The 18,694-nt window shown below is 38.6% G+C and overlaps 1 protein-coding gene across 3 annotated transcripts in view; it reads right to left on the reverse strand.

The window, feature by feature from the left end:
* Positions 1 to 461: 461 nt before the first annotated feature.
* The window catches only part of NDUFAF2 (NADH:ubiquinone oxidoreductase complex assembly factor 2), a 164,274-nt gene continuing 146,041 nt past the window's right edge, over positions 462 to 18,694 (reverse strand). The window contains exons 4-5 of one of the 3 annotated variants that reach the window (XM_043488483.1): positions 2,340 to 2,587; positions 462 to 616 (exon numbers count right to left, since the gene is read on the reverse strand). In XM_043488483.1, the coding sequence (XP_043344418.1) occupies positions 2,342 to 2,587 (246 nt within the window). In that variant the 3' untranslated portion in view covers positions 462 to 616; positions 2,340 to 2,341. Of the gene's footprint in view, positions 617 to 2,276; positions 2,588 to 18,694 lie in introns of those variants that run through there. The other 2 variants (XM_043488484.1, XM_043488482.1) reach the window with 2 other exon arrangements.

Genomic DNA, 18,694 nt, shown 5'->3' on the forward strand with positions numbered 1-18,694 from the left:
AACACTTTCATTAGAAAACTTGCAAATACTCCAAATACAACTATTTAAAATATGAAATACGGTAGACAAGTAAATATTTTACGTAAAATTTTGATTCTGCAGTGCATGTGTCTGGCCTAAAGCCTTGTATAAAAACAAGATTGTTTAGAAAGGCAGTCTTAATTAGGTCAAGTTTATAGTCTCGTTTTTATGTAGGACTAAATGTTCTCAGAACCCTGTTCTGATACCACCTAACAGTATAACCAGTCATTCTAAAAATGTTAGTCTAGAGGGAAGTAATGTGGATGGATTACTACAAACTTTATTCTCACCTCTCAAAATCACTTTGACAGTGCCCACTTTAATAGCGGGCCAGTATCATCATCTTACTGCTAACTATTGGCTAAGATTTTATTTTTCTAAAACAGTTATTTTAAAATGAAAACTATACAAATTAAAATTAATGTAAATTCTGTCATATATATTAAGATCCTTATAAACGCCCACTCCAGTATTCTTGCCTGGAGAATCCCATGGACAGAGGAGCCTGGTGGGCTACAGTCCATACGGTTGCAAAGAGTAGGACAGGACTGAGTGAGCACACATGCACGCACAAAACAGCCTCCATGGCAAACATCTGTAAAAGATGTATACAGAATACAATTAATAAGCTGGTAGGAATTTGGTAGTAGAAGCATTCCATTCTAGCATGTTAGAATTTATAATTTTTCCTGTAATCAAGGATTCAAGACCATGTTACTTTACAGTCAATTACACAACAAATTTTATGTTTTTATATTGCCTAGGAGCTGGTTCCTTTTTTTGCCAAAATGTAATACTACTTTATAATAATGTAAACAGACAGAATAATTAGCCTGATAGTAACTGGGCTGCTTGAATGTTAATATTACCTAAGGGCTTTTTTGGTCATTCCTTAAGTATTATGGTGATTACATTTGATTACTTGTTTTAGTGTAACATTTTATCAACGTTTCTGTAGTTTATTTCTTAAGCAATTAAACATTTTACCTTCTATTAAGTAAAAATCTCAACCTATGTGTTTTTAGGAATTCATTATTAAACACTTAACCAAGGATTTTCTTATATTATTCAGAGCATTAAGATCTGAGTCTTTTCTTCAGTCCATGTTTATTGAGTAGTTGTTACAATGCCAAACACTGTTGGGTGATCTCTATATTAGAATTAGAACTATTAGAACTATATTAGAATTAGAACTGGGAGAGGGATTTGGGAGAAAATGGGTACATTTTATGGCTGACTCCCTTTGCTGTTCACCTGAAACTACTGTAACATTGATAATCAGTTATACCCCGATACAAAATAAAAAGTTCAAAGTCTGAGAAAGAAAACCATAAATGGAAAAAAAAAGGAATTAGAACTGTTAGCAATAGAAACTTGATTGTGCACTTCAGAAAGTGTATGACCTTTCTAAAACACACTTGTATATAATCTGTCTTAATGTTATCACGTATCTATACTTTTCTTCAATATACAAATCACTGTAATCTCGAGTAACAGTGGAATCACTTTCTGAGAACTCTGCTCTATTTTCCATTTCTTCAAAGTAATTTTTAATCTTACAGAAAGAACTAAACCATTTCTTTGTATACTGCCCTTTCAGACTATTGTGATAGATTCTTTACTTCTACTGGTTCAAATTCCTTTCTTTAAAATTCCAACCTCAAGCCCACCATAAACTAGCTTTTGTCCCATCTACTCATCAAGATAGGTTTTTTTTTCATTATCAAGTAAATTTTCTTGGCCTCCACATGCCTCATCCAAGTTTCATGTTTTTGATTAGTCCTTTAGAATCTTACTGTCCTTTGGAATTCTTTAGAATCTATAGAAATAGCAGTCTTCCTCTAAGCTCAATATTTACCCTTACCATTTCTACCTAAGATATATGGGAGCAATCCAAAGAAGGAAAAATCTAAGAGAATTCATTAACAGAGAATTTCTATATTCTCTGATTTCTACAGATCCTTTAGAATTATAGAAATTAGTCCTTTAGAATCTATAGAAATAGCAGTCTTTTCCTGAGCTCAATATTTATTTACCCTTACCATTTCTACCAAGATATATGGAAGCAAATAAAAGAGGAAAAAACTAAGCAAATTCATAAACAAAGAATGATGACTGAATAAACCAAGTGAAGGATTTAGGTCTACAAGAAGCTAGGTTTTAATGGTTGATAACCTCACACTTTATGCAACAGTAAAAACAAGATCTTAAGCTTAATAGAAAAGAGCACTATAGTAGAGTTGGGAAGCACAAAGTAACTTTTTACTTTTATTTGTTAAAATAGTCACATACATATAAATAAAATTTTACCACAGTACATTCATTGATTGTGGCCCTTGTCATCTTGTGGCATCCAGGATCCTGGCTGAAAGGTTTTGCCAGTGCTGGTGGGAGCCACTGAGGGTTCTTCTTTTCCAAAGTATGGAGCAGAGGCATGCCCTTTAATCTGAGTTTGAACTGGTGGAGCAAGTTCCTTGTTGCTCTCCTGAAGAAGCTTTTCTTTTTCATAAAAATCTTGGCTTTTCATTTGGATTTCTTCTCTATATTTTTCATTCTTCATTATTTCCTGCATGCATGTATAAATGGAAGAAATCATTAAATTTCTATTTAGAAGAAAACCCAAACTACAGGTTTTATAAAAATAAAATAGCTAGTAAAAAAATAAAGTACATATAGACATGATTCTTGCTTTACATTTAAATAATATATAGATACCTACAGGGTAACTCTGAAAAAGCTATCTGATTATATATTGATGCTATTTTGAATTAAACAGCTATGTCCTGGTATACAATAATAAAAAGATAGGAGGGAAGACGAAATAGAGATACTTACTTCCCAGGAAGTGAAACAAACCACTTAACATGAAATATTAGTACATATAGATACGAAATATTACACAAGAACATTAAAGTCACTCTTATCAAAAGATTTTCCAAACATAACAGCTATTTATGTGTACTTCTACTGGAGATGAACTGACGGTGAGAAGGCCTCAGAGAGGTGCTCCTGCCAGTCTTCTCTGTGGGATTTAACGCATGCCAGGACCAAGACCCACCAATTTTCCTTTTTCCACCAGAGTGGTATGGCAGTGAAGAGGAGGATAGACACAGAATCAGAGTTCAGCATGCCTTAGACACCAGTTCCAAAAAGGCACTCTGCTATTGGAAATGCTTCCTCCAATCAGTGCAAGCAATTTGTGTGATCTATCACTCAGATTTGCTATTCTATTTGTAAGGATCTATACCCCCAAAACTGGAGAAGCAAATGGCAACCCACTCCAGTATTCTTGCCTGGAGAATCTCATGGACAGGGGAGCCTGGTGGGCCATGGTCGTGGGATGGCCAAGAGTTGGACACGACTGAGCACACAGCACATACCCCCAAACAACAATGAATCTATAACTGTATTTTACTGAAAATAAGACCATCAAATTTAAGATGCATCACTGATACGCACCACTAAAAAAGGCAATTAAACTTCACATTCTGATTTCAGAGATGTTAAAAATTGAAAAGATAAGTATCTTAAAAAACAGGTGAAATAGTAAAAAAAAAAAAAAGTAATTTTTGCTTATCTGTATTTTCTGATTTTTCTTTAAGAAGGTCACAAAAACATCTGATATTTCTTGAAGAATATGCATGTTATTTAAAATGTGTATGTTAGTCGTTTAATCGTGTCCTATTCTTTGTGACCCCATGGACTGAAACCCACTAGGCTCCTCTGTCCATGGAATTTTCCAGGCAAGAATACTGGAGTGGGTTGTCATTTCCTTCTCCAGGGGAATCTTCCTGACCCAGGGATCAAACCCAGGTCACCCGCATTGCAGGCAGACTCTTTACTGTCTGAGCCACCAGGGAAGTCCTGAATATTTCTTGAAGAATATGTATGTTATTTATAATATGTTAACATAATTAATATCTGACAAAATTGTCAAAAACAAGTTCTCCCAAGTTATTTTTTAATATCAAGACTTTAAAAAATTACACATCTGGGTATTCAAAAGAATGATGAAATGTTTCTGTTTCTAACATGAATTTCAAGCAAAAATAGTTCTTCAACAAGGTAAACACTGATATTTTAAAATCACATTTAAAATAACGGCCTGTACTTCTAGGAAAAGATTTAGGGAGGTTATAACTGTAACTAAAGTAAAACTTTTAGACACAAAGAAGGATGCATCTAATGAAACTTCTCCCCTGAAGAAAACATGTGAAGGAGGGAATATTTATAAATGTTCCTATAATTTCCATAACACAGATCAATTCTGTATGAGTAGTTAACAACCATAGTAACTATGAGTGTAGAGATAGCTGCTATGACTGAGAGTGAGAAGAACCAGGCTTTTCCTTCATATATATATCCTGTAGAATTCTCAGGCCAGGTGACCACTTGTCACAAAGGAAGTCCCTCAATATGATACTGGAAATAATGGAAGTAGATTGAACTCTTTTTTCAGTCCGAGGCCATCTCCACTTCATCTCCAGACTCTTCAAGACCCTCTGAAATGATATGTCATATGAAAGCTCTTTCTCCTTGGCAGAATGAAAGGATCAGTTCAGTTCAGTCGCTTAGTCGTGTCTGACTCTTTGCGACACCATGAACCACAGCACGCCAGGCCTCCCTGTCCATCACCAACTCCCAGAGTTCACCCAAACTCATGTCCACTGAGTCGGTGATGCCACCCAACCATCTCATCCTCTATCGTCCCCTTCTCCTCCTGCCCTCAATCTTTCCCAGCATCAGGGTCTTTTCAAATGAGTCAGCTCTTTGCATCAGGTGGCCAAAGTATTAGGAGTTTCAGCTTCAACATCAGTCCTTCCAGTGAACACCCAGGACTGATCTCCTTAAGGATGGACTGGTTGGATCTCCTTGCAGTCCAAGGGACTCTCAAGAGTCTTCTCCAACACCACAGTTCAAAAGCATCAATTCTTCTGTGTTCAGCTTTCTTTATGGTCCAACTCTCACATCCATACATGACCACTGGAAAAACCATAGCTTTGATTAGATGGACCTTTGTTGGCAAAGTAATGTCTCTGCTTTTTAATATGCTGTCTAGGTTGGTCCTTTGCTTCCAAGGAGTAAGTGTCTTTTAATTTCATGGCTGCAATCACCATCTGCAGTGATTTTGGAGCCCAAAAAAATAAAGTCTGACCCTGTTTCCCCATCTATTTGCCATGAAGTGATGGGACCAGATGCCATGATCTTAGTTTTCTGAATGTTGAGCTTTAAGCCAACTTTTTCATTCTCCTCTTTCACTTTCATCAAGAGGCTCTTTAGTTCTTCTTCACTTTCTGCCATAAGGGTGGTGTCATCTGCATATCTGATGTTATTCATATTTCTCCCGGCAATCTTGATTCCAGCTTGTGCTTCTTCCAGTCCAGTGTTTCACATGATGTACTCTGTATATAAGTTACATAAGCAGGGTGACAATATACAGCCTTGATGTACTCCTTTTCCTATGTGGAACCAGTCTGTTGTTCCATGTCCAGTTCTAACTGTTGCTTCTTGACCTGCATACAGGCTTCTCAAGAGGCAGGTCAGATGGTCTGGTGTTCCCATCTCTTTCATAATTTTCCACAGTTTATTGTGATCCACACAGTCAAAGGCTTTGGCATAGTCAATATAGAAGAAATAGATGATTTTCTGGAATTCTCTTGCTTTTTCAATGATCTAGCAGATGTTGGCAATTTGATCTCTGGTTCCTCTGCCTTTTCTAAAACCAGCTTGAACATCTGGAAGTTCATGGTTCACATATTGCTGAAGTCTGGCTTGGAGAATTTTGAGCATTACTTTATTAGCATGTGAGATGAGTGCAATTGTGTGGTAGTTTGAGCATTCTTTGGCATTGCCTTTCTTTGGGACTGGAATGAAAACTGACCTTTTCCGGTCCTATGACCGCTGCTGAGTTTTCAAATTTGCTGGCATATTGAGTGCAGCACTTTCACAGCAGCATCTTTCAGGATTTGAAATAGCTCAACTGGAATTCCATCACCTCCACTAGCTTTGTTTGTAGTGATGCTTCTTTTTTTTTTTTTTTATTTTTTTTTTCCAGTGGGTTTTGTCATACATTGATATGAATCAGCCATAGATTTACACGTATTCCCCATCCCGATCCCCCTCCCATCTCCCTCTCCACCCGATTCCTCTGGGTCTTCCCAGTGCACCAGGCCCGGAGCACTTGTCTCATGCATCCCACCTGGGCTGGTGATCTGTTTCACCATAGATAGTATACATGCTGTTCTTTTGAAACATCCCACCCTCACCTTCTCCCACAGAGTTCAAAAGTCTGTTCTGTATTTCTGTGTCTCTTTTTCTGTTTTGCATATAGGGTTATCGTTACCATCTTTCTAAATTCCATATATATGTGTTAGTATGCTGTAATGTTCTTTATCTTTCTGGCTTACTTCACTCTGTATAAGGGGCTCCAGTTTCATCCATCTCATTAGGACTGGTTCAAATGAATTCTTTTTGACGGCTGAGTAAAATTCCATGGTGTATATGTACCACAGCTTCCTTATCCATTCATCTGCTGATGGGCATCTAGGTTGCTGTAGTGATGCTTCTTAAGGCCCACTTGACTTCACATTCCAGGATGTCTGGCTCTAGGTGAGTGATCACACCATCATGATTATCTGGGTTGTGAAGATCTTTTTTGTACAGTTCTTCTGTGTATTCTTGCCACCTCTTCTTAATATCTTCTGCTTCTGTTAGCTTCCTGCCATTTCTGTCCTTTATTGAGCCATCTTTGCATAAAATGTTCCCTTGGTATCTCTAATTTTCTTGAAGAGATCTCTAGTCTTTCCTATTCTACTGTTTTCCTCTATTTCTTTGCACTGATCGCCGAGGAAAGCCTTTTTATCTCTCCTTGCTATTCTTTGGAACTCTGCATTCAAATGGGCGTATCTTTCCTTTACTCCTTTGCTTTTCGCTTCCCTTCTTTTCATAGCTATTTGTAAGGCCTCCTCAGACAGCCATTTTGCTTTTTTGCATCTCTTTTTCTTGGGGATGGTCTTGATTCCTGTCTCCTGTACAATGTCATGAACCTCCGTCCATAGTTCATCAGGCACTCTGTCTATCAGATCTAGTCTCTTAAATCTATATTTCACTTCCACTGTATAGTCATAAGGGATTTGATTTAGGTCATACCTGTATGTCTAGTGGTTTTCTCCACATTCTTCAATTTCAGTCTGAATTTGGCAATAAGGAGTTCATAATCTGAGTCACAGTCAGCTCCTGGTCTTGTTTTTGCTGACTGTATAGAGCTTCTCCATCTTTGGCTGCAAAGAATATAATCAATCTGATTTCGGTGTCGACCATCTGGTGATGTCCATGTGTAGCGTCTTCTCATGTGTTGTTGGAAGAGGGTGTTTGCTATGATCAGTGCATTCTCTTGGCAGAATTCTATTAGCCTTTGCCCTGCTTCATTCTGTACTCCAAGGCAAAATTTGCCTGTTACTCCAGGTGTTTCTTGACTTCCTACTTTTGCATTCTAGTCCCTTATAATGAAAAGGACATCTTTTTTGGGTGTTAGTTCTAGAAAGTCTAGTAGGTCTTCATAGAACTGTTCAACTTCAGCTTCTTCAGCGTTACTGGTCGGGGCATAGACTTGGATTACCATGATATTGAATGGTTTGCCTTGGAAACGAACAGAGATCATTCTGTCGTTTTTGAGATTGCATCCAAGTACTGCATTTCGGACTCTTTTGTTGACTATGATGGCTACTCCATTTCTTCTAAGGGATTCCTGCCCACGGTAGTAGATATAATGGTCATCTGAGTTACATTCACCCATTCCGATCAGGACTGGGCTAAATTTGCACCAGTAGCCACCACAGGTACAAAACCCACTGAGAAGCTGGTATGCAGGAGTAAGAGGGGCAGTCCTAGCAGCTTGGTGGACTTCAGCTCTGCTGCTGTAGTCTCACAGCTGGTGCAAGCCGATGCCTCTGCATGGACGGAAGCCATGGGCAGAGGCTGTTCTTTTTTTCTGCCTTCACTTTTTTCTGCTTCTTTACTCACCATACTCTGCCAAGTAGTTTCCTATAACACCAACTGAGGCAAATTAAAAGCCAATCTGAATATGTTAATTATTTTAACATGAAGACTAAAGATTTTAAAGTTGAAAAACATGGAAACCATAGTTTTTCCCTAGAAAATAATTTTTGTCTTTTTTTTCAAACTAATTGTTACCAGACCCCTGCCAACAGCTTCCAGAAGAATTAAACTGAACATAAATCATTTATGAAAGGAAATCTAGTTTTGTAAATATTTGGAGTAGATAAAATGAAAGTAGGTAGAAAAAATAGAAATTTGTAGACTTAGAGATAAACAGAAGTAATTTTTTAACAAAGCCTATTTTACAGCAGAAATTACTATAAAGCAAAGTTTTTCCCCTTAAATTATTTCCTTGGAACAAAGTCACCTTAAGTCTCAATATGTTTATCAACAGAAACATTGATTATTTCAGCATTTTAGGAATAAACCAAGGGTAAGTAGGTCTTACATAAATGTTTATATGTTTAAAATAAGTATTTATCCTATAACATGGGCTTCCCTGGTGGCTGAGCAGTAAGGAATCCGCCTGTGATGCAGGAGACTGCCTGCAATGCAGGAGATGTGGGTTTGATCCCTGGGTTGGGACAATCCCCTGGAGAAGAAAACGGCAATCCACTCCAAAATTCTTGCCTGGGAAATCCCATGGACAGAGGAGCCTGGTGGACCTTGGGTCCATTGTATCCACTGGGTCGCAAGAGTCAGACACAACTTAGTGATTAAGCCACCACCACCTTTTTACATTCTCTAAATTAAAAAAAAAATAGTTGTATGATATTTTATCACTTGCATTACACCATGACTTATTTAATGATTACCTCTATTTTTGTTTCCAATATGTCACTTTTTCATTTAAAAAACAGCACTCTGATGACTATTCACATAGACAATTCTTTTACCCAAACACTCATAGTTTCAATCCCAAATCTACCTTTTACTATCTGTGACACAAAGAAAGTCACTTAATTTTTTCAGGTGCAGTTTCTTTATCTGGAAGTGGGAATACAGTGACCATGTATGCATAAACATTTATATCTCAAATACTCATATGGATACTGTTCACATTGTTTGCTCTTCTGAAAATCTGCAGCTAAAAACATGGGCTCTGGAGCAAGACTAACCGCATACAGATCTCAGCTTTGCCACTGACTGGCTGGGTGACCCTGTTAATGTTCTTAACCTCTCTGTGTCTCCGTTTCCTCATGTGTAAAATGGAGATTACAATAGTGTCTTCTTCCGCAGCCTACTGTAAAGACTGGGAAATAACTGGCTACTCCTGGGCAGTTAACAGTACAACCGAAGAGGGTATGAGTGGATTTTTAAATAGTGAATGTTTATTCTGTTCCATTCAAAATAAACACACCAAACCTATACCTGTCCTTCTTTCTTGCCTCAGGGTAGAAATAAAGTCTTAATACTTATACCTCTAAGTACTTAAAAATGTAAGCCACTAATTTGTGACATACATTGAGTAACTATTTGTTGTGAACATTTTGTAAATAGCAGAATTCCTACATTAATTGCTATCTTTATGAAGAATGAACAAAACTCATAAGTTTGCCAGGATAAAAAAAAAAAAAGTCTCCAATTTAATGTGCTACAGTCTCCAACAAAGGCAGCAACCATTACCACCGGATTGAGAACTAAGGTGTTGGTAAGACACAGTCTACTGGCTTGAAAACACAAGATGGAATAACTGGTGCCAGACGAGGTCCTCTGCCATAAACAACTCGTGAGTGAGTGAGTTACCGTTGCTCAGTCGTGTCCGACTCTTTGCAACCCCATTGACTGTACAGTCCATGGAATTCTCCAGGCCAGAATACTGGGGTTGGTAGCCTTTCCCGTCTCCAGGGGATCTTCCCAACCCAGGGACTGAACGCAGGACTCCCGAATTGCAGGTAGATTCTTTACCAGCTGAGCCACAAAGGAAGCCCATAAACAACTAGAAAACTGGACAAAAGCACTAAACTCTTCAAATACTAAACAGCAGCTGGTGCCTTACTGCGATCCTTGAGGGAAGGGAAACAAATGAGATGACCCCTGTTTCACCTCAGCTTTCCGCCTGGAGGCATATTATGGGCTGCTGCACAGGAACAGGGAACCCGAGCAGAGGCTGGTGATCTCGCTGAGGTAGAGAGATAGAGACAGTTGGTCAGGGAGTCTGAGGAAGCTGGGATCTGTGGGGCGGAGCATCAGAACACTCACAGAGAGAGTTCGAGAAACCTGCATAGGAGTACCCTGAGTGTTCAGCTGAGTATTAATCTGTATGTGGATGAGACTCTACAGGGTCACGAAGGTCAATTTCTGGCTAAAGAATAACTACTGAGGAACTGTAAATTGAACAGCTATGGCAGCTTGCATGAGACTAGGAGACATTTAAATTCTAATCTACCAGAGATTCCTCACCAAACCTGAAGGGCATTTAGTATAGAGACTTCAGAAGATCCCTCCATAGGAGTAAGGATAAATTAGCACACAAGAAGAGATTTTGGCCACCTGATGTGAAGAGCTGACTCACTTGAAAAGACCCTGATGTTGGGAAAGATTAAAGGCAGGAGGAGATGGGGGATGACAGAGGATAGATGGTATCACCCGACGCAATGGACATGAGTTTGAGTGAACTCCAGGAGTTGGTGATGGACAGGGAGGCCTGGCGTGCTGCAGTCCATGGGGTCGCAAAGAGTCGGACACGACTGAGAGACTGAACTAACTAACTAACTAACTGAGATGTAACTCTACACTTGCACTGTCCAATACAGTAGAATTTAAATTAAAATAAAATGTAAAATTTAGTTCCTTAAATGTACTAGACACATTTCAAGTGTTTACTAATCAAATGTGACTGGTAGCTACCATTGGAAAGTACAGATATAAAACATTTCCATCACTGCAGAAACTCCTACTGAACAGAACTTCTCTAGATCCACCTGAACAAAACTTAAAAATAAAGCCTCTAAAAGTTTGGGCTGATTCACATGTAAATTAATATACTCCAAAACAAATCAACCAAAAAACAAAACCTCAACATTTTTAAAAGGACGATAAAAAACACAGACAGTAAATAATGTACTGTTTCAATGTTTATCATCCAGTCACAAAGAAGGGACGTGTAATACAAAACTAGTTCTGTAATACAAAACAGAAACATGATAGAAATGATGAAATTAATAAAGACTTTATCATAGCTACTATAAATATGTTCAAAGATGTAAAAGAAAACGCAACATAAAGAAAAAAAAAACTAGAAACATTTAAAAAGAACCAAATAGAACTTCTAGAGGTGAAAAATACAATACATGAAATTTAAAATGTAATGGATATGGTTAACAGCAGATGAAACACTGCAGAAAAACAATAAATCTGGAAACAATGGAAACTATACAAACTGAAGCAAAAGAGAGAAAAACGGTTAAAAACTGAACCAGAGCCTCAGTGAGCTCTGGGGCAATATTGAGCAGTCTCACATACATGCAACTGGAATCACAGCATGAGAAGAGAGGAGAAACAAAATAATGACTAAAAATATGTCAAGTAAATAAACATATAAGTCTACATATCCAAGACACTAAAAAAACTCCAAGTAGGAAAATGACAAAACCAAAGCTTATCAAATCAAACTGCAAGCAACTAATGATAAAGAGAAAATCTTTTAAAATCTCCAAAAAGACATTTATGAGACAAAGATAAATAATACTGAGTTCTCATCAGAAACAATGCAAGGCATGTAGAACAATGGAATGACTTTAATATACTGAAAGAAAATAAAAACTGTCCATTTAGAAACCTATATTCAGTGGAAATATCCTTTAAAAATGAAGGCATGATGATATTTTCAGACCAAAAAAAAGGGGGGGGGGTGTTTTTGTCACAAGCAAACCTGTACTATAAGAACATTAAAGGAAGTACTTCTAGGTTGAAAAATGATACAATATGGAAATTTGAATCTACATAAAGGAATGAATAGTGCCAGAAATATCAGAATGCAGGACTTCATTGCAGGGAAAAATGCTAGACTTTGGGACACTCTGCTAGGTACTCAGTGCCCTGTAACTTTATGTCAATCCACTCTCAGCTACTTGAGCCCACGAGTAGCATCATCACTTTGTGCACCGAAACTATGCTATAGATTTTGAGGGTTATCATCATTGTATCCCCACCAGAAGGACTTTTCAAGCTTTGCAAAAATGTCAGTTATCACTAAATAGAGGGAAAGTATTGCTGGAAATGAACGAGGACTGTTGTGAGTATATGCAGCACTCAAATTAATAGAACTACCTGGGAGGCAGATGACGCCTCATTCCCTCCCTACTCCCACCTGACAAAGAGCCTTTGCCCATCAAACCTTCCATGTCTTGCACCATTGCCCTGGCTTCCAAAGGCCCTTCTCCACTGAAGCTGACGCTGGTGGGGTGGGGAAACAGAAAGTCATGCATGAGGCCAACTTGTTTCTGAGAAGGTCACATCAGAGAGTCCCCTGGAGTAAAGTACTGAAGGATATCATTCTCAACCAAATTCAGGGAAGAAGAGGAAAAAAAACCAAAAACCACATACTGACAACAGAGAAAGCACAAGCTGCACCAAAATCTGGTATTTCAGAACTTTCCCCAAATATGTTGTTTATGAATGACCATTGTTCTGTGACAATCTCATTTCAACAGGCACCAGGGGTGTTTAGCTGGAGCAAATTAGCTTAGGCCTGAGTTGTTTACAGTAGAGACTTGATATTGGAAAAACAGACAAACTCATTTGTGAAAAGTATCATGTTAAATGTTTGAATTTCTGTATTTCTTTAGTCAAATTATAAATCACCATTGTTTGTGAAGGATTACATTGAAAAGGAGATTAAAAAAAAAAAAAAGCTTTGTATGCCCTTAACAAGCTTAACCTTGCTTTTGTAGTGTAGACAAGTTAATGGTTACTTATTATGTTGGTGGTATTGTTTAGTCGCTAAGTTGTGTCCAACTCTTTGCAACCCTATGGACTGTAGTCTGCCAGCCTCCTCTGTCCACAGGATTTTCCGAGCAAGAATACTGAACTGGGTAGCCATTTCCTTTTCCAGGGGATCTTCCTGACCCAGCGATTGAACCTGCATCTCCTACATTGGCAGGTGGATTCTTGACTGCTGAGCACCAGAGAAGCCCTACTTATTGTGTACTATTTATTAATTCGGTGATAAGAACACAAGCCCCTAAAATGTTGCAGCTCAAGTCCTTTTCAATGCTACTTCTTTGCTAAGTTCAGTTCAGTTCAGCCCAGTCACTCAGTCGTGTCCAACTCTTTGCGACACCATGGACTGCAGCACACCAGGCTTCCCTGTCCATCACCAACTCCCAGAGGCTACTCAAACTCATGTCCATTGAGTCGGTGATGCCATCCAACCATCTCATCCTCTGTCATTCCTTTTGCTAAGAAGAGCCCTGCTTAAGATAAGCCCTTTTAGTAGCTGTACTATTGTTCTCCCGAATGTTGCAAATTAATAGGTGTGGTAATGACAAAAAAGAGCCATCTCAGGGAGATGGTGAAGGACAGGGAAGCCTGGCATGCTGCAGTCCATGGGGTCACAAGAGTCGGACACACAACTGAGTGACTGAACAACAGCAATGACAAGAGTAAAAGTTGTTTTTTCCTTTAATGAGCAAAATATAGACAAAAATGAAGCTTGAAAATGCAATTTTCAGACATGTTGATTCAAAGACATTAGGAATTATTAATATATAATCCCATTCCAATCATATAGTCCCGTATGTGAAACTCTAGTACATGTGACTTTTCCAAGATGGTGAAAAAAATAGGCTCCAATATACAGCTGGAGATATTACATAACAGAACAGACTACTTGGACTACAAAAAAGGGGTAAAACAAATGATGGAACAGAACTAGAGATCTCTAAGATGATGTCTTGGGAGAGATAAAGGAAACTGAGGCAATGTAAACTTGAACCCTGGAACCATAGTCTAGTTATCAAAAAGGAAGGAGAGAGCTATCTATAAGTGTTCTCTTGTGGATACCTCAGCTTGACTGGAACAAAACTTAGATTACTTAGTAAGTATATGGCAAATAGCAGGGGGAGAAGTGGAAGCAATGACAGATTTTCTCTTCTTGGGCTCCAAATTCACTGCAGATGGTGACTGCAGCCATGAAATTAAAAGATGCTTGCTCCTTGGAAGGAAAGCTATGATAAACCTAGACAACATATTAAAAAGCAGAGACATCACTTTGCTGACAAAAGTCCATCTAGTCAAAGCCATGTTTTTTCCAGTAGATATGTACAGATGTGACACTTCCTGGTGGTCTAGAGGTTAGGATTCAGGTCTCTCATGGCCTGGGTTTGATTCCTGGTCAGGGAAGCCTTTCTGGGCTTCCCTGGTAACTCAGCTGGTAAAGAATCCGCCTGCAATGCAGGAGACCCCAGTTCGATCCCTGCGTTGAGAAGATTCCCTGGAGAAGGGATAGGCTACCCACTCCAGTATTCCTGGGCTTCCCTGGTGCCTCAGATAGTAAAGAATCCACCTGCAATGCAGGAGATCTGATTTTGATCCCTGGGTTGGAAAGATACCCTAGAGGAGGGCATGGCAACCCACTCCAGTATTCTTGCCTGGAGAATCCCACAGACAGAGGAACCTGGGGGGCTACAGTCCACAGGGTCGCAAAGAGTCAGACACGATTGAAATTATTGAGCACTAGCAAGATGTATGGATGTCAGAGTTGGACCACAAATAAGGCTGAGTGCTGAAGAATTAAGCTTTTGAATTGTGGTGCTGGAGAAGATTCTTGCCAGTTCCTTGGACAGCAAGGAGATCAAGCCAGTCAACCTTAAAGGAAATCAATTCACTGGAAGGACTGATGCTGAAGTTGAAGCTGAAGCTCCAATACTTTGGCCACTTGATGCAAAGAGCCAACTCACTGGAAAAGACCCTAATGCTGAGAAAGACTGAAGGCAAAAGGAGAAGGGGGTGGCAAAGGATGGAATGGTTAGATAGCACACTGACTCAATGGACATGAATTTGAGCAAACTCCGGGAGACAGTAGAAGACAAAGGAGCCTGGCGTGCTACAGTCCATGAGGTTCCAAAGAGTAGGGCGTGACCTAGAGACCAAACAACTGCAACCAGAGGAAAAGGGCTGAGAACTGAGTGAGTTACAATGGTTACCCAAGGTTTTTCTGTCTCTGGTATCCATGTCATTCCGCATGTCTGGGGCCACACTGGGACAAGAGGTATAGGAATGAACAATTCTGAGTCTAAATTATTAAACGGAATTGAGTATTTGGACACTGATCTAAGCACACATGTAACAGCATTTAGGAATATTTACTATTACACATATACCTTTTGAACAAGAGGAAGATAAATACAAATAATAGCTGAAGATATGTAAAGTGTCACTAGTATTTTTTAATTTTGTCTGCCTATTTGTATGTGCCACATGTATGTATAAATAAAAATGAAAAACTGTTCTTATGATATAACTCAGGAGCTCAATCCCCTAACCTCATTTTTCTCTTTAGAGTCTCGCCTAGTCAATGGAAAATTCTTCTGTCAAGGAGTATTTTGGTAACACACTCTATATACATACATACGATGGTGTGATATTCATTTAAAGATAAAATTCTGTAATAAACTTCAAAATTATTTTGTAATTTTTATACAAATAGAACTGGAAATGGAATATAGAGCTAACGGTCAGTCCTTTATTAGGAAACTCTAATGTTTATTTTTAAATTGCTATGAATCCAATTCATAGCTAGGAAAAAAGGCAGACAGAACATAGTTACATATAATATAACCCATTTTTTCTTTAAGATTCTGCCTTCACACTCCTCTGGAGTTTGGTATTTATAAATGGTCTCCATTTGGTTTCAAGTACTTGTGAATTTCAAGTATATCACATATAACTATGTTCAAACTTAAGTACAAAAGAAATCCCAAGATTAAAAAAATCTAAATACAGTTTAAAGTAAATTCATTGTTTCATTGTTAGAAAGTTTACTATATTCAAAAGCAACTAAAAGCTTAGGAGTCAATCTTACGACTAATGACGAAATTGCCCATGTCACTGGAATTTTTTTCAGCTTTCTATGGGAACAACAAAAACATGGCTGTTTCATAATGATCCAGTTATATTACATACAAAAAACATGAACCTAAATTTTTTAGTCTTAATTTAAAATTATAAATTAGCAATACATTTGTGGCAAAAGCTTAGTATAAATATATCTCGAATAATTACTGAATGTAGATACATATCTTTCAAAGTACACATAAGATAAAGATATTATAATGCTAATTTTAGCCTTAGAAACAGATCAACTTTCTAAAATACTTAAATTACTAAACACATTCTCCCCTATCTATACATTTTTCACCTTTCACTAGATCATGTGATATACACAATATATTTGACTTTGAAAGCTCTGTGTTCTTTCCATAATTTAAACTCTATATACCAATAAATAATTTTTAGCATAATGGATACTAAAAATTTTAAAGTATGAATATATTGCCTTCACTTGCTCAGTCACATCGGTCTTGTCCGACTCTTTGCGAGCCCATGGACTGTAGCCCCCAGGCTCCTCTGTCCATAAGATTCTCCAGACAAGAATACTGGACTGGGTCACCATGCCCTCCTCCAGAGGATCTTCCCAACCCAGGGATGGAACCCAGGTTCCCTGAGTCTCCTGCATTGTAGGTGGATTCTTTACCCACTCAGCCACCTGGGAAGCCCATGCTACCTTTGAGTCCATTTAAAAAAACATTTTGAAGAATACAAAAAGATTTAATAACTAGATTTAAGTAAAGACTTGGCATGAAGTATGACACAGGTCCTCAAACCTTAGAGACATTTGGCTACTATAAAGTAGTAGAAAGTAGCCTCATCTAGAAAGTAGCCTCCCAGTATATGCCACACTTTCCACCCCTACAATCAACACAATTATAATGGGAATTTGGTTTATAACTGCTTCAAAATATTCTAAAATGAATATTATCTTTTGCAGTGTCCATTTTGCAACATAGCAAGAAACAATTCAGACCTCACAAAAGCAGTAGCTATGCCTAAGCTTGAAAATATTGCCAAATTGTTTCAACTACATTTTCTAGTTCTACAAGTTGCACTACCAGGATGAAATAATAAGTTATTAGATCACCCTTTTAAAAATACATGAAAGAGAGAAGAGGAAAAAAATGGGGTCGGGGGAAAGGTACATAGGTCACCAAAGGTACTTTTTGTTCAGACCAGAGGCAACGCCTGTTAGATTAGTAATCAAAAATGAATTTAATCTTGCCTGGATGGGAGTAGAAGCCAAAAGGGTAAATAAATGACAGAGCCTAGGTGAGTACGATAGCACTGGGTTGCTTAGAAAGCTATTAGAATGAAACAACCACCAAGCAAGCTCTGCTTTAACAGAAGCTGCTCCTGCTATGTGTTCCCGCCAGTCACTCGTGTGCCTCTGCCAAATCAAAGTCACATTTGATTTATTCACATCCAAGTCTACTGCAAACAGACTTTGATCAATTACAATAATGAAAATGCAGACTGAGTCTCGTTGTTTTGACATGCTTTCTTGAACTTTCCTCCTGCATTTTCTCAAAACATTTCTAATTGCAAGAAGTTGATCTCAATGGTTCTTATTATTTGAGGGAACAAATTGTAAGGTTTGTTTATATTCCTTGCTGGCTAGGAATTTCTGGCATTGAGTTTTCTTTCTTTGAACTTGAGCCAGATTAATTATTAAATCTCAAAATGTCACTAAAATGAACTAATCACAGAGCTCAAGCCATTAATAGTTTTTGCAGGTGGTACTTCCCTTAATAAAACAAATGAACTTCCATATATATGAAAAAAACAAGACCTTTGAGCATAAAGACACAATTATTTAATTGAAAAAGGAATTTAGCAGTTAAACATTAATAAAAAATTAATTAGAGCCATTTAATATTAGTCCTCTTTTAATTGAACTGCCCTGGTGGGAGACAAAGAAAACCTTGCTCCTTGTTTGAGAAGTGGTAAAGACCACAATCCCTGGAAGAGAAAGTGATGTCAGGTCCCCATGGCTTTCAGGGCATGGGCTTTGACAGTGGGAGAGAAATGACAGAGGGGCTGAGCCCTGGAGGCTCCATATGTGAATGACTGCTAACATTTATTGAGCTGTTATACGCCAGCTGCTGTAGGGAGAAAAGAGGGCTTCTCCCCTAGGTTGGGAGGGGGAAGTAGTGGAGTTGTGTGAGAAGAGGTGAGACATAACTCAGAGAAGCTGCAGCTCCCACTGTCCAGAATCTGCCCTAGAGATTCGAAAATGTCACGGTCTGAGGTTTCCCTCCCCAGGACCCAGTGCAGGGATAATGGCCCCTGATGCAAGGGATAACAGGACCTGGAGTTCTGCAAGATATACTCATCCATTCATGCACTCTTCATGCAGTACATACACACTGGGCACCTACACTTCAAGGCCCTGGGTATGCAGGGGATCAAACCTGGCTCTGACTCTCATGCAGCTTCCTTGGGGGCAGAGAGGAGGGCAGGCCAAGGAAGGGCAGCAGCTTGCTGCAACACAGACTTACGGAGGAGTCAGGGTGGGAAGAGCGGAGTTATGGGTTCTTTCCTACGCTCTCATTCACTC

This window comes from Cervus canadensis, chromosome 16 (genome assembly GCF_019320065.1).
Source record: "Cervus canadensis isolate Bull #8, Minnesota chromosome 16, ASM1932006v1, whole genome shotgun sequence".
Lineage (NCBI taxonomy): Eukaryota > Metazoa > Chordata > Mammalia > Artiodactyla > Cervidae > Cervus > Cervus canadensis.